The sequence below is a fragment of the Onychostoma macrolepis genome, chromosome 18 (genome assembly GCF_012432095.1).
Source record: "Onychostoma macrolepis isolate SWU-2019 chromosome 18, ASM1243209v1, whole genome shotgun sequence".
Taxonomy (NCBI): Eukaryota; Metazoa; Chordata; class Actinopteri; order Cypriniformes; family Cyprinidae; genus Onychostoma; species Onychostoma macrolepis.
In genome coordinates, this window is record NC_081172.1 from 2836012 (window position 1) to 2853573 (window position 17562).

At 34.3% G+C, this 17562-nt stretch overlaps 1 protein-coding gene across 1 annotated transcript in view; it reads left to right on the forward strand.

Annotated features, from left to right (window-relative positions):
* Positions 1–17562, forward strand: part of hcn4 (hyperpolarization activated cyclic nucleotide-gated potassium channel 4) — an 84789-nt gene that overhangs the window by 44925 nt on the left and 22302 nt on the right. The window contains 2 exon segments of the mRNA XM_058750872.1: positions 15936–16082; positions 16294–16534. Of these exon segments, the coding sequence (XP_058606855.1) occupies positions 15936–16082; positions 16294–16534 (388 nt within the window).

Below are 17562 nucleotides of genomic sequence, written 5' to 3' on the forward strand. Positions count from 1 at the left end.
AAAATGTAATTTCGGTGGAAATAGCTGAAACCACTTGTAAAATGGAATTTACTCTGTAATGCAGATTATTATAGAATTTGGCAAAATTTGGATGAATAAATCAAAATTAGGTCTGTACATTGTGCTTCATAGTGATATGGACAAGTGTCTATAAATATTAAAGCGCAAAACGACTGCTACTGAAAAGCCTGCATGTTCTGTGTGTCTCTGTGCGAATTATCAGCTTCGTTTTGTTTGATAAATGCTGTCGTCAGATATACAGGAACTCAAAGCTCTTCGATACAGCCCGCCAAAAATAAAGTTCAGTGTAACTTGAAGAAATTGTGACAGAAATATATTATATTATACAGTATTGTACTTCTTAAATTAACAACAACAACAATAGTAATACAATTTATTAAAACATTATTTTTAAGGAATAATAGTTTTAATTTAAGGTTTTAATTTAAACTCTAAGCCTCTGTTGTGCAGCCTAACATTTTTTTTCATTTAATTTTATTACATTTAAAAATAAAAATAAAGCATATTTCATTGGGAACTATTATTGTTAAAAAAAATTTAAAAAATTATTACATTTTTAACTTAATTAGACATTTTTTTAAAATTGTTTATACATCATTAAAATTTAGGAAAAATAAAGCAGATTTCAGATTTCAGATTTCCTGTTTTATGGCCCATCAGGTCAAAATGTATGCAATAATAAATATGTGCAATAGTAATGGTAAAAAAAGAAAAAAGAAAAATGGACAAAAGCACGAAAAGAGTGAGCTGGGATGCTGCTAGAGAGAAAGCATTGAGAATTAAATCAACTTCTTGACTGTTTCAGTAAATTGTTTTTGTGTCATAAGGGTAAATACTGTAACTGAGGAGGTGACCAGTGATTTTGAACCCATAACATGCTGCATTTATATATAAAATTATACATTTGAAGTAGGGGTGTTGCAATATACAAGTACTGACAATCGTGATATTTAAAAATGAAAAAGTTTTTTTTTTCTTTCAAGATTTCTATAGATATTGTGATATCGTTACTGTGAACTCTTTTGGCCACGATAATCATGTAGTGAAAATCAGAGGAGACACACATGAGATTACTGGTGTCTTTTTTTCTCAGGAGAAACATGTTAGAAGCAGAACACTTCAGTAAAAGTCTCAATTTGCACTCCATTTCATCTCGGTTCAGTCTGAGACGTTAAACAGATCTGGTTTGTGATTTTTTTCCTCCTGGCAGGCACAAGTATGTGAGGAAGGCCAGTAAGTCATTCAGAGCTGTGCGTTTACACCCTGACTGGAATAAGAAAGCAGACAAGATGCATTTTCAACATCTCCAGGCACTGAATGAATAAGGGCATTATGTATTTCTGCTGACTGTAATCTAAACACTGACACAAATACCTGTCCGGCACCACAGGGCAAACAGATCTCAAGCTATTTCTTTTCAAATCTCTCTCCTCCGATCCTGTTCTTGTATTATAAATTCAACAGAGTCTGAGCATGCAGTGGGAATTGAGCATTTGGCTTATGGCTGGTTCAGTTTGTCTGATACTTCATTGTGAATCTTTAATGCCTGCAGCTTATGTATTTACTGCAGGAGCGGCGCGGCACGGCTTATTCAAACCGTTTTGGGAGATTGGGAGATTTCTTGATTTGAAGATGATGTAAAATCACAGAGGGCAGAGAGAAATCTGTCAACACTTGAGTTAGTTCTACTAGTCTAATGGCCTCCCAAGAATAGCCTGAGGGTTCGAGGGGGATGCACTAGTGCTGTTAAAGTTTCAGGAAATTGATTATTTGTCATAAATGATTTGATCAATATCTGTGACTGGCAAATAAGCAATTTCAGTGCAAATGCAGTCATGAATTATTTCTCGTAAATAAATTAAAAGTAAATTAAAATTGATACAGAACATGAATCATGAATGTGTTAAAATATAGCACACTGGAAAAGTACAGTATGCCAATATGACTTAATTTAAATAATTTTTTGAAAGAAATTAATACATTTATTCAGCAAGGATGCATTAAATTGATCAAAAGTGACAGTGAAGGCATTTAATGTGACAAAAGATTTCTATTTCAAATAAATGCTGTTCTTTTGAACTTTCTATTCATCAAATAATCCTGAAAAATAAAATGTATCACAGTTTCCACAAAGATATTCAGCAGCACAGCTGTCAGCATATTAGAATGATTTCTGAAGGATCATGTGACACTGAAGACTGGAGTAATGATGCTGAAAATTCAGCTTTGATCACAGAAAGAAATTACATTTTACAATATATTCACATAGTAAACACTTATTTTAAATTGTAATAATATTTCATATTTTTACATGATTAAATAAATGTACTATTGGTGAGCAGAAGAGTTTCAAAAACAAAAATAGTGTGAATAAGGCTAGGTCACTTCTATGTACATGTGAACTGTCTCAGCATAATGCAGACTCTGATAACACGCAAAAGTGGTGCAACTGTTTAGAGAATTAACGATTGTCCCCATTTAATTCTGTTATCTGGTTTAGAAGAATTTCACAAACTCATTCGTCCTAATAATGAGTCGGCGGAGCGCTCTGTCCCGGTACATCCTCCCCTCCTTCTCGTTTCGTCTGGTCTGGTCTGGTCTGCTGGCCTGCTTTTGGAGATTCAGAACTGCCAAGTGGGTTAACCAGCCATTTGGTCTCCCGGTGGACGTGGCCTCTGAGCTGGGGGTCAAACGCCGATCCGTTAATGCGCCGCCCGTCCCATGGCAACCTGCTCCCATGGCAACGGTACTCACGATTCATTGCGTGCCAGACCCTGGAGCCAGGCATCCTGTAGAGGAGACGTTAGCACGGTAAACACAGATTAATATGGAGGCGAGGGAGGCCGTGTGTCCGTTCGTTAGCTTGACTAATGTGTTCTCAGAACATTTCCCTGAGCTGTCGGAAGACAGATAGACAGGAAAGACTCTATGTGTGTGTGTGTGTGTGTGTGTGTGTGTGTGTGTGTGTGTGTGTGTGTTTAACAGATAGAGACAGATTGGCACAGACACACACCTGGCTGTAGTACCTCTGCTGTTATTCTATGAGACAGTAGCCAGCGGGTTCCTCTTCAAACTAGTTCCTGTCTAGGAAAGACGAGACATAACCTGACAGAAACCTCACATGCAGGAGAACAGCCATGTGACGTTTGGTTTGTGATGGATTCACATTGAGTAAATCACACACACACACATAGATGGATGCACAGGTCAGTGAATTTATATTAATATCTCAAGGCAGTTATAAAAAAAAAAAACACACATATGCGTGTGTGTATATATATATATATATATATATATACATAAAAAAATGTATATGTACCAAGGATACATTCATTTGCTCATAAATGTATAATAAATTAATTTATTGTGTAATTGGGTATAAGTGTGTATATATATATATATATATATATATATATATATATATATACACTGTATATCTATTGTACTTTGGCTTGAGTTAACATTAACATTAGTGTTGAAGTTCTCAGGAAATATATTGACACTATGCCAGAGAGATGTGCTGCTGTGATTGCTGCAAAAGGTGGACATACCAAATATTAGAGTTTAATGTGAATAAAAACAGTACGACTCACTTCATCTGATATTTGTTGTGCTCAGAGCAACCATCTGCATGTTTCATGAACATTATGAAATGAAATCATGTTTTGGAGGCAAAAAAGGTAAATATTTTCAGATCTGTCAGGTGTTCTAATAATTTTGGCCACCACTAAAGTGAAATTACTGAACCTAACAAAGGAGCCTGATAAAAATGTTCATTTAAAAGAAAAAAACTCAGAAAAACGAATTATATTTATGTGTATGATATTTATATTTATTATTTATATAGATGTGTTTTGCTTTTTAAAATCTCATTAAAGTCTTTAAGTATTTTGTGATAAACATTTTTGTTCATGCGTTATCATTTTGGTGTCAGTTTTGTGAAACATAGCCATGTATTATGATCAAAAAAAATTTTTTTATTTATTTACACAAATAAAACATTTATGAACTTTAAATTTACACATTTATAAACTCGTAAGAAAATAGTTGGTCTTTTTTCTCTTAGAATTGGACTTTATAACTTTATATTTTATATTATATTTTACAATTGTGAGAAAAGAAATCAGAATTGTGAGATAAAATGTCGCAATTATCTTTCTTAATTATTTTGTCAGTTGCTGAAATGGGCTTCCATATCTTTCATATTAAAATTTCCAGATCTGACCAGAAACGTCTTGCACAGGCACTGTTCTGTGTAAAAATAAATAAATAAATAACGTAGAAAGAGGCAAATATTTGCAGCTTGCACAGACGGTGGATGAAATTATCATGAGAATGGCCAGCTATAATCTGCCGTGAATGGTGGGTTGTATTGTACTGCGCTCATGTCTGTCAACGCTGGCTAATATTAGCTTCATAAAGGAAGAGAGAGAGAGAAAGAAAGGAAGGAAAAGCATGTCAGAAATAGATACTGTAGGACTGTGATTTGGGATTATGTGCCGATCATTTTCACAGGCTCAATTGAGCAAGAGCAACACTGAGAGAGAGTGAAAATTAAAGAAATAGAAATATACCTATCGCTCCAAACCTTCCAAACGTTTATTTCCAACTATCATTTAATCGCATAAGAAACTCTACAGCACCCAAATGCAAAGATTATAGGAGACACATTTTTTTAATGGTTGAAGTGTGATTGGTGTGATATGAGATCTTTGGCCGTGTGATTCCCGTCTGCAGCTGTGCTGTTAATTAAAGACTTTTGAGAGCAACTGTGGGAATCGTTTCACACCGCACACACTTATTCCTCTTCCCATCGAGGGCTCATGGGACACGTGCTGAACCAAAGTCTGCAAAACCCTCTCACTCGTGCTCGGCAGAGGATTATGGGAAGACGAGAGTTTCCTGGACAGTTATATGTGTGCTCTTTTTCTTATCTACCTGCTAACAGAGAGAACGACCGGCACATGTGAGCCGCGGCTCCATTCACATACTGTCTGTATTATATAGTGTGTGAGATTAGGATTATCTTCTCATAATCATATGTTGAAGCTAGTATGCCAAAGGTCAGTGCACAGAATTATATATTTCTGGTGGATTTTAAAGACTGCATGTGGTTTCTGCATGTGTAATGTTTATGATGGGAAAATACATTTTCTTAAATCAGAGATTCCCATGGTCATGAGACATGCAGGTAAACAAAATTTGATTTAAGACAAATTATATATTTATTATTTTTCAGACAAAATGCTGCAATATTGAAATATGTCAAATAACAAAGCTAAATTGATATTTTAAAACAACTCCTAAATAAACAATACTACGATGGCGTTTTAGTGCCTCGTTAAAAAAAAAAAAAATCTAAGATTACGAGATTAAGATCGTAATATTTCAAGAATAAAGTCGAAATATTACGAGAATAAAGTCGAAATGTTTCGAGAATAAAGTCGAAATGTTTCGAGAATAAAGTCGAAATACTTCGAGAATAAAGTCGAAATGTTACGAGAATAAAGTCGAAATGTTACGAGAATAAAGTCGAAATGTTACGAGAATAAAGTCTAAATGTTTCGAGAATAAAGTCGAAATGTTTCAATAATTAAAATCGTAGAAATTAAAGTTATAATATTTTGAGAGTATGTAGCCTATATCGCGCATGCAAATGGCCCGCATTGAGAGCACCGGGAGAAGTTGCCAGGCCACTGGAATTGATTTGAATATTGTTGCGTCCGAGCGGCCGCATCATTTTACTGGGATGTCAATTTTAAGGACTCGCGGAAACCGCTTAATATCAAGAATATGATATTTATTAACAGACTGAACAGGAACAACTGTTTATCTTAACATCAGCTCACACACTCAATCGACATTCCTTTGGGGGGCGCTGTAGCTCTCTTATTTAACCCTTTTTTAATACACTACAAATAAATGTGGGATTATTAGCAGAAATCATACCATGTGTCATGCTCGCGGGGACAGTGTGCTTGGAAATAATATTTCATGTCTTCCATTGCATTCATTATTTGTAGTGCGCCAGCCACCCATGCTTTGTGCTTTTAGTGCTTTTAATTTAAAACAAAGTCTCAGCTTTCAAAATCAGTTTTATAACGAAACACAAATTATGTGTCTTACAATTGTGATTTTCAAGATCTTTAATGTGGCGTGACGGATCGCTGTATTTATGTGAATAAATTCATTAAATTATTGTGAAAATTCCACCACCTACTCCGCAAAAACGTCCCAAACTTTCATACCTCACACAGCCTGTTTAATTAAACAGCAATAAAACGTTCTAAAGGTTGAAGTGGACTCAAATTTGTTAACATATGTTATATTGTTGTCTTTTCTGCTGTAAACGTTAAGTGACTATTCACAAACTGTTTTATTCATGGTATACTGTAAATGAGGACATAATATTTAACGTCTTCCATTCATTATTTGTAGCGCGCCAGCCAACCAGTAATCACAACAATTTTGTGCTTTGTTGCTTTTACACACAGCTCAGCTTTCAAATTCTGCCAGTTTTATAACGAAATATAAATTATAAATGTGTTTTGCTCTTTATTTCAAGTTTATAGCAAGATATAAATTGAAGGAACATCATAAGGCATAAAAAAAAAGTTTAGCCTAATTTATAATGAAAATAATGTCTCGTCGTTCGTTATTGTAATCGGAAAGATAATTGACTCACATGCCGCTTGACAAACACATTATTGCAATATAGCCTACGTATTGTTTGTATTTCACTATAAAACGAAATAAGACAGATTTTGAAAACTGAGATTTGGAATATCTCCCGGTGCTCCCAATCAAAAGGCTAGAATAGCCTATCTCAAAATATTATAACTATAATCTTTATTCTCAAAACATTTAGACTTTATTCTCGTAATATTTCGACTTTATTCTCGTAATATTTCGACTTTATTCTCGTAGTGTTTCGACTTTATTCTCGTAGTGTTTCGACTTTATTCTCGAAATCTTAGATTTTTTTTTTCTTTTAACGAGGCACTAAAACGCCGTCGTACAATACAGATACTACTACACTGTAAAAAAAAAAAAAACTTGAGCCAACTTAAAATTTTAAGGCAACCAGCTTCAGCAGATTTTTGAGTTTTCTCAACTTGTCGTTTTAAGTTTATACAACAGAAATTTGAGAATCTCCCACAAAAATAAGTTGAGCAAACCTTCAAATTTTAAGTTGGCTCAACTTTTTTTTTTTTTTTACAGTGTACACAGAGACAAGATGAAAAGAAAATACCATCTAAACTTTTCTAAAGTCAGTTCCCCCTTAAAGACACAGTCATATAAACTAGTGTGATTCGTTTAACATCTCAACCAACTTGAATCGTCACATATTTTTATAAATTTTCGGTGTGCCAGTATAGTACACTGTAAAAAAAAAAGTTGAGCCAACTTAAAATTTTAAGGCAACCAGCTTCAGCAGATTTCTGAGTTTGCTCAACTTATTTTTGTGGGAGATTCTCACATTTTTTTTGTATAAACTTAAAACGACAAGTTGAGAAAACTCAAAAATCTGCTGAAGCTGGTTGCCTTAAAATTTTAAGTTGGCTCAACTTTTTTTTTTTTTTACAGTGTATATCCCTATACTGTTTTGTTTAGTTTTACTGAATTAATAAGCATGCATCACCAGAAAATGATGTCTTCTATTAATGTGTCATGTGAGTTGGGATGCAGCCATGAACCGTCACAGGGGAGCTGAAACACCTGATTAGATGGAACAGCATCACTGCTGAGATGAATCTGAGTGAAGCTCTGCTGTATTCACACCCTCACACACCTCTCACATTCACATCTGAACACAGAGACTCACACACGTCTCTGCTGGCCAAATATGAACGCATGAGGCCGGGAAACCACTGTCCAATTTCCCCGGTGAAATCATTGTATGTCTCCGTCCGTATGTGCCGGGAAGAGAATTACACGCTCTGAACGCGTCACATAAGGAAGTGTTTGGATATGTGGAGTAATCCTGTTCACCAGGGCGGTGTAAGAGCATTATAGTGCAGTCATGACATGTTTGATAATTGCTTAAGTTAATGAGAATTAATTCTATCGTGTCTAATCTAGTTGAGTCACACATGCTCTTGCGTGTGGAGGCAGGATTAGCAAACGCTTCATACGCTATCATCTCAAATCAAAGACTTCTCACCTTCAGATGGCGTGGGAGAGAAAGAAATGATATAGAGAGCCAAAGTTGGAGAAAATACTTCAAAACTGTCCTCAAACTCTATGTTTTAAAGTCAAGTTAACCGTTTGAAAAAGTAGTCAGCAATATTTAAAGCTACTTACTTTTTGAGATGTTTAAATGGGTGAAAAAATGTGAGATCATTTTATATGAGATTATAATGTTAGTTTAAAAATGAGGGTGACAGTATTAAACTATAAACAGCATAATTTATATAACTAAAATTAAAAAGTTATTAAAATGCAACCTTTTGGCTAAATGAATATGTTTTATGAAGTATATCGGATATGTTAGAAAACTTACCACTTTGATTATAGAGTGTTGTGGGTGGTTGCCAAGGTGTTGCTACAGTGTTCTGACTGGTTGTTAGTACATTGCTATGCTGTTGCTAGGGTGTTCTGAGTGGTTGTTTGTTAGTATGTTGCTATGGTGTCGCTGAGGTGTTCTAAATGTTTGTTAGAACATTGTTATGTTCTAGTGTCCTGAACGATTGTTTGTTAGTATGTTGCTATGGCGTTGCTAGGTGTTTTGACTGAGTAGTTGTTAGTATGTTGCTATGTGGTTGGCAGGGTGTTCTAGGTGGTTGCTATGATATTTTGGAGCCATTTCCATCAACTGTGTATAACTTATCCTAGTTGCAGCGTAAAGTGGCATTAAATTATAACCGGCACACTACTAAATATCTATGTGTCGCAGCATTAAACTGTGCTGAAATGTAACTATAAACTCAATATTCACTGAAGTAGGGGTAATGATTGGAATTAAACAGCAGATGGAATGTACATCAGTAAGCTCTTGTTTGACATTTATACTAATTTTCATTAGTAGTTTACTAGTTATTTGGCCTTTTTAGTTATTTATACTTTATTTCGTTGCATGATTATATTATTAGCATGAAATATTTTTTGTATGGTGCATGTTCTGCTTGCAGTTATGCTAAAGTTGCAGTAATTTTGTGCATGAACCACCACTTTCAGAGCCGCCTCCGTTCTACCGCCCATTGAAATGTTCTCCTATGTGTTTTGAGATGAAGAATCTCATCTTCATCTACATTCTAATGTAGATCCCAGATTTTCAGTCTTTTGCGCTTTCTTTTGACCAGTTTAATGAAATCCCCCATGAAAGAGTTCCTATGGTGCGTGTGCATTCATAAGCAGCATGTTTTGACATGCCGGCCCCAAACGGTGTGAACATCCCTGCCTGTCATTCGCTCTCAATCTTTAATTAACACTTGGCAATTATGTGCTTTTCCTTGGGGGCTGATAAATGAGAACTTTAAAGCTGATTATATTCTGCAGACCTGATGTTCTGACGCCCATGTCTTTCTCCCAGGTTCAGCACTAGAAAAGCCCCTTCACAACTTCCTGTAACAGCAGGAAGCAGGGATGCTGGTCCTCAAACCTGTGTCAGTGTGACCAGCCCTGGCAGCTTTCAGAGTTTATTTTATCCCCAGTCAATCCGATGGCACTAATCTCATTTATTCTGCTGCCGAACTCAACTTTCCTCCTCTGAAATCACTCCCTCCGCTCTCCGAAGACCCCTGCTGCTGCTTCTGCTGCTGCTTTACCACACTCACATGCTTTCATGTTAAGCCACGCGTGGGCTCTTTTGGAAGAACTTCATGAGGATCTTTGCTGCTTGCAGATGCGGTAATGACATCATTAGGAATAGATCTGTGACAGATGCGGCGCTTTTTCAAAGGTGTTTTATGGGGTTCTTATCAGTAACTAAAATGAAAACTGAAAAATAAATAAATAAATAATAATATATATATATATATATATATATATATATATATATATAATTAAAATAAAAAAATCTAAATGTCAAAATAAATCTAATAAAATATAAATTAAATAAAAATTTATAAAAACTATATATACATATTTAAGGCAAGAAACTACAGGCAAAAACTTTATGTTTTGATGCACTGGTCAATTTTGGGCTATTTGGCTCATAATGTGTTGTTACAGAATGCTTGAAAGAAAACATCCAAACTGTTTATTTATTTATTTACATATTTATTTATTACATTTCATTACATTTACACCAAACTTTACAGTTTTATTTCTGTCATTTAATTTTATACAGCATTTTATTCATAAAAGAGAAGGAAAATATATTTTCTTCTGTCTGTTGACAGCATTTTCTGATTTATGGACTCATAAAAAGAGAAATCCAAAATCTCTCAATAAAAACCTTTCAATCTAATATGTTCAATCAAAATCAGAATTTTGAACCTATAGTTTTGTCCAGTGTTCAAAAATATTGTACTGAAATTCAAATAAAAATGGAAAATATCATAAAACTAATAAGTAAACTCTAACAGTATCTCTATGATACTAAAATAAGACCGGTGTTTTATCATAAGAAATGATATGAGGTCGGTTAATTGTAATTTAGCAGCAGAAGTTTATGGTTTGTGGGTCACTGTGATCTAAATTAAGCCCAGCAACCTTTATGAGACCTTTGTGAGTCCTGCGTCCAGCCCAGGGCTTTATTCTGCATTTTAAATGGCTCATAATAATGAAAAGCACGATTTGCTTTATTTAAATAAGGGCTTGATGTACTATGTTCCCAGACCGTTTATTGAAATTAAGATGCAGAAACAGCTCATTCAGGAAAAAAATTGCTACATGAAAAGCTCCAGTGAGGTAGATGTGTGTGGGAGCTACTTCTTATCCTCTTACTTCAAGAAAGCACAGCAGGCGAAGCGTTCAGCGGCAGCTTACCTGGAACAGACGAGTCTTTTGAAGAGAGACGCAGATCTTGCGCTGCGCTTTCATGCACGATGGACTCTATAGAGACCAGTCACGGCCTGTCATGCAAATTCATCAATTCCCCTTCATCCCGTTCACACGGTAACCTGTTGTAGCCATGGATACCGCTGGAGGATGCTGGGATGGCCTGTTTATGAACGCAGCATCAAAACAGAAGTGTTTTTCTTATTTTTTATTTGTATCAGGGGATAAAATAATAATTCACCTTATTTGTTGTTGTTGTTTTTTTGTTTCAGCATGTTTCTGGACTTTATATGAATGATACATCAGTGCATGCAATACTTGATATTTTGATATTATTATTATTATTTCTATTACTGCTACGAACCTAAATATATTTTTATATTATAATTATTGCTGGTTATTACTAATTTTCTTATGTACTTTATTTTTTATTTTACAGTGAAATATTACATTCAAAAGTAATGACAAACAAAATGAGAAATATTACTATTATAATATTTTTATTTTGTTTATTAGTATTGTTGTAAATGTTATAGTTATACAGATTTATAATGATATAATGATTGTCTAAATTGTGCAACCCTTCAAAATAACAATAATAATAGTTTTATTATTATTATTCATTTCAAATAAAATTATATTAATTAATATTATTATTATATTGTATAATAATAATAATTATTATTATTCAATTTAAATAAAAACTCTCAGCCTTAAATTTGTGTCTGTGGTTGAAAACATGTTCTATCTTGGGGATAAAACCAGAATTGACTTTATTTATTTTCTCAGCATGTTTCTGGATGTATTACGAATGATTCATTGGTGCATGCAGAGTATTTCAAAGAAAAGATTTTAAAGATTTAAAGAAGGTTGATGTGGCGTCTCAGTTTTCTGTGTAACTGTGCAAGATTTATTGCAGTGTATTTAAATATCTTGGCCTCATAACTAGTTTGCTAAAATTAGCAGCACACGTTCTGTGAAGACACATCGTGGTCTGCAGCTCTTCAGTATGAGTGCAAATGTTCAAGGCCGCGATTAGCCCAGGATTTGGCTGAAATGGCTCGCATGGAGAGGGAAAGGGAGAGGCAGAAGGCAAAATAAATGTTTAGAAATTATAATTAAGCGGCTGACATCTCTTTTGGGACATAAATTATTCATGTTTATTTGGAAAGAGAATTTGCATGTGGTGTTGGGGAGAACGGATGCGCCGTGTGTGTGTGTGTGTGTGTGTCTCACAGGAGTGAAGTGATTTGTGAACTGACTGTAACTGACAGATGATGTTCTGATGTTCAACTTTTACCTGAGTGCTTCTCGTGATCGCAGTAAATCATTCAGGCCTGTGTGTGTAAAACCAGGCTATTTGAAGTGTTATAACGTGTGTATGGAGGGGACATGTTTTTATATAATCTTCATCACATCCTGAAACTGAAATTCACTTCCTGTGCTCTTTCAGAAGATGACGGGTAGTGAAATCAGTCTGGCGTATCTGAACCGGATCAGCAGATGTTCTGTCTGCTGCTGTCAGAACAAACGCAGAAATAGATCTGGTGTCACATCACAGAGAGGGAAGCACTGTGTTGGTGAAAAAATTAAAACCATAATATCAATTTTAGAATAAATGTGGTGCTGTAAAATAAAATAATAATAATTATTATTATTATTATTATTATTATTGTCATACTGATACATAATCAAAATTTTTGGCCTACCCTGCAAAATGATGATTATTATTTTTCTTTTTTTTCTTACTTTCCTTATTTTTATTTATTTATTTATTTTTTTCATTTAAATATGATAATAGTCATATTTACTATTATTATTATTAAGTATAATCAAACTGACTGATACAAAAATCACAATTTTTGGCCAACCCTGCAAAATTATGATTATTATAATTACTACTTTTTCCTTATTCCCCCATTGAAATATTACAATAGAAATATTTATTATTATTATTATTATAGTCATACTGATAAATAATCACAATTTTTTTGGCCAACCTTTTTTTCTTATATTGTTGTATATTTTTTATTTAATAATAATAATTATAATAATAATCACAATAAAATAATAATACATGATAATAGTACACAATACAAATTATTTTAAATTGTGCATCCCTACAAACAAGAACAGCAAACCTGATGCTTTTTAAAATTGCATTTTAAATTGCAATTTTTAACAGAAAAAAAGTCGATTTATTTCCTCAAATGGTGCAGCCCTATGTTGTGTGTCTGTGGCAGAAAACATGTTCTCCGTGTCATATTGTGACACATACAGAGCTCCTCTGAAGCCACGGACGGTCAGTCAGCTTCTGTGTGTGTGTGTGCTCTGAATATAATCGGTGGACAGAGCCTGATTAAAAATCAACACACACTTGCAGAGGTCAGCGTGTGTGTGTGGTTTGTAGGTGAGCCGTCACAGTCGATGGAACAGCTTCATTGGGATGCGCACCTGAAACATGGGCATTTCGGTGTGTTTTTCATTCAGGAGGAGAGCGAGAGTTAGGGTTTCTACTGCAGCATGAAAGCAGTGAGAGTTTATTCATCCTCATGTTGTTCCAAACCATAAAAATTGCACATTAATGCATTTCGCAGATAACAAACATTAGGATTTACAAGTTCTACCTGATCAAATATTTTAGAGCTGGCATAACTCAAAAAATGTAGAAACATTTTAAAAATTCCCATAGCATTTTAAGATCTTATTAATTCACATGACTTTTCCAGATCTAGAAATCATACTTCCTCATACCAGAGTTATTGTAGTATCAGTTAGATACTAGTTTTTATTTATAGTTTTATTTTTATGCTTTCTGTTTTCATTTTTAATTTTGTTAGTTTCAGCAATTTTTAGTAAGTTTTGTGTGTTTTTGTCTTTGGCAATATTATTATTTTTTTTCAGTTTTATTTTTAATTATTTCAGTACATCGTTAAATGTTTCCTTGGAAGCTAGCTGAATTTTATTTCAGTTAACGTTTATGTTGTTTCAAGTAACAAAAATGTCTTTTATGGTTGTAGTTTTAGTTAATAACCCTTTGGGTTAAAGGAATAAATGTAAAATCTAAAAAAAATCTAACTTCTAAACATGCAAAAAGTTTTCTTTTAGATGCTGTCTTAGAGTTTTTAGTGACACAGTCAGCCAATCAGAAAAGATGATGGTGTCATATACAGTTATGAGGAGCAGCATTTTCAACCAATGAAATTTAACCATGGGCGGAGCTACTCAGCATGATGCTGCAGAAATAGAGACCATGTGATTGATTGTTGAGAGCAAAACTCTGATTTTTATGGCAGAGGAGCTTGTATCAATTGTTCCTTCAAGTCTGTAGTCATTATAATCAGCTTTATATAAACACAACAGACGTCTGTTCTACCCTACGACAGCAAAACACAATAGCTATGCTGGCTGTGTGTGTGTTTTCTCTCAGGCAGCGCCACAGGCAGTTCATCATGGAGCTGATGTTCACGGTCTCATTAGAATCGTCTCTCTATGGAAGGAAACAGCCCTCTGTCTCTGTCTCTGTGTCTTTATAGTGTCGTTCAGAGGATATTAGCGTCTGCTGCTTTTTACGGCAACAGCTGACGGAGTGTAAAAACTGACAAAGTTTCAAAGCTCACCTTCATACAGTATCAGCACAGTCAAAACGTATTCATTACATCACAAATAAAACACAACAAATGAGAATGGAATCAAAATGTGACGTATCTATCTGTCCGTGTGCGTAAACTCACAGGTCCTTGTGTGGCTTCTGTGTTGGATTATAGCTGTGCATATTCATCTGATGCATCATGTGTGTGTGTGTGAGGTGCTAATTGTAATTCAGGAGGAGAGAGAGTGTGTGTGTGTGTGTGTGTGTGTGTGTGTGTGTGTTTGAAGGTCAGTGAAGATCTTAGCACTGTTGCTCTGTACTCTACAAACCTTTGATCCTTTGCTCCGTCCTGTCAGAACCATCCTGACGACATACAGAACACACACACACACACACACACACACACACACACACGTGTACCTCTCTCACTGTGTCTCACGCACACTCAGTGGCAGGTTTGTCTGTGTGTAGTGTCTTTTATGCGGATGATGTCATCTGTGGAGATCACACATCATAATTTACATACACCTTGCACAATCTACAAAACAAAATGTTAATAATGTTAACACAAGAGGAATCATACAAACTGAATGTTATGTTTTATTTAGTGCTGTCCTGAATAAGCTATTTCACATAACATGTTTACATATAGTCCACAAGTCAATAAATTATCTGGATTTTTATATAATATAATATAATATAATATAATATAATATAATATAATATAATATAATTAATATAATATAATATAATATAATATAATATAATATAATATAATATAATATAATATAATATAATATAATTAATATAATATAATTAATATAATATAATTAATATAATATAAAATTTCAAACTGACAAATAAATAGTCATATTTAGAATTCTTTTAATATTTTAATGCATGTACTTTAATGCAATTACACACACTATAGCGAATATATAGAAATTTGTATATATATACTAAAGCTAATTTATTTTTATAACAACCTAATCTAATATAATAGTTATATTTAGTAGTTTTTAAATGTTTTATGCATGTTTTAAAAGTAGTTAAATCAAATGTAATAAAATAATTACATTTCATGAATCATAGTCAAAGATATGTAAAATATATAAAGCATTTTAAAATTATTTTTAAATGTTAAATAATATAATATAACATAATATCATATAATGGTATTATATATACATAAATGAATTAACCTAATACAAGTTAATTAATCTAGAAAAAATTAAACATGCCTTATAATCACTGTGATACTAACAGTGTTGCTTAATGTTACATCAGCAAGTAATATATTTGTTTCTGTTTGACATGCTAAAAATTGACTTCACCCTCTACAATGTACAATAATAACTGTCTGTCTGTGTGTCTGCAGTACAAGCAGGTGGAGCAGTACATGTCCTTCCATAAGCTGCCAGCGGATATGAGACAGCGGATCCACGATTACTATGAGCACAGATACCAGGGGAAGATGTTTGATGAAGAGAGCATTCTGGGAGAACTGAATGAGCCACTAAGAGAGGTGAGGATGCACAGATGCATGCTGGGGAATGCATGTTATTTATGCATTTTCTGTATGCTCTGAATACCCGGATGCATGAATGCTGCATTCCACAATGCAATGAGCTCACGTTGACCTTTCTTTTCCAATGTGGCGAATGAACAGTAAGTGATATCAGAAGTCATTTTTAATTGATCAGTCTGTCTAAAATGTTTTGCTTTTCACTTCACAGGAGATCATAAACTTCAACTGTCGGAAGCTGGTGGCGTCTATGCCGCTGTTTGCCAACGCAGATCCAAATTTTGTGACATCGATGCTCACCAAACTTCGCTTTGAGGTCTTCCAACCTGGAGATTACATCATACGAGAAGGAACCATCGGAAAGAAGATGTACTTCATCCAGCACGGCGTGGTGAGCGTCCTCACCAAAGGAAACAAGGAGACCAAGCTGTCAGACGGGTCCTACTTTGGAGGTACAAATAATCGCAAACATGGAATACAAAAGTGGATCATGCACACACACACACACACACACACAGACAGAGTGGAGCTCAGCCATTTCTCCAGCTTTAATATTCATAATGATGGATTAGCCAAAACAAAAGCTTTTTGCCTCTAAGCTTTTGGGACAGTCACAGAATCGTGGGATCGCAGACGATAAGTGCCCTATTTCTGGGACATTAACACAGATGCATAGCAGGTAATGTTTGTGTCGTTTCGGGACGGGGCGGGGCGGGGGGGGGGGGGGGGTCTCCTGATGCAGCTGTTCAAGTTTCTATTCTTCAGTTTTCATAATTTAGAACAGAGCTGTGAAGTACATAAAATAACAGTTTATTTAATGTACACTACCATTCAAGATTACCTTAAAGATTTTTTGATATACTTTTATTCATCAAGAATGCATTAAACTGATCAAAAGTGACAGTGAAGATTTATATTTCAAATAAATGCTGTTCTTTTGAACTTTCTATTCATTAAAGAATTCTGAAAAATAAAATGTATCATGGTTTCCACAGAAATATGAAGCTGCATAACTGTTTTTAATATTGATCATACATTTCACCATATGTGACCCTGGACCACAAAACCAGTCTTAAGTCACTGGGGTATATTTTAATAATAGCCAAAAATACATTGTATGGGTCAAAATTATCCATTTTTCTTTTATGCCAAAAATCATTAGGACATTAAGTAAAGATCATGTTCCATGAAGATATTTAGTGAATTTCCTACCGTAAATATATCAAAACGTAATTTTTGATCAGTAATATGCATTGCTAAGAACTCATTTGGACAACTTTAAAGGTGATTTTCTCAGTATTTAGATTTTTTTGCACCCTCAGATTCCAGATTTTCAAATAGTTGTATTTCGGCCAAATATTGTCCGATCCTAACAAACCATGCATCAATGGAAAGCTTATTTATTCATCTTTCCGATGATGTAGAAAACTCAATTTCAAAAAATGTACACTTAAGACTGGTTTTGTGGTCCAAGGTCACA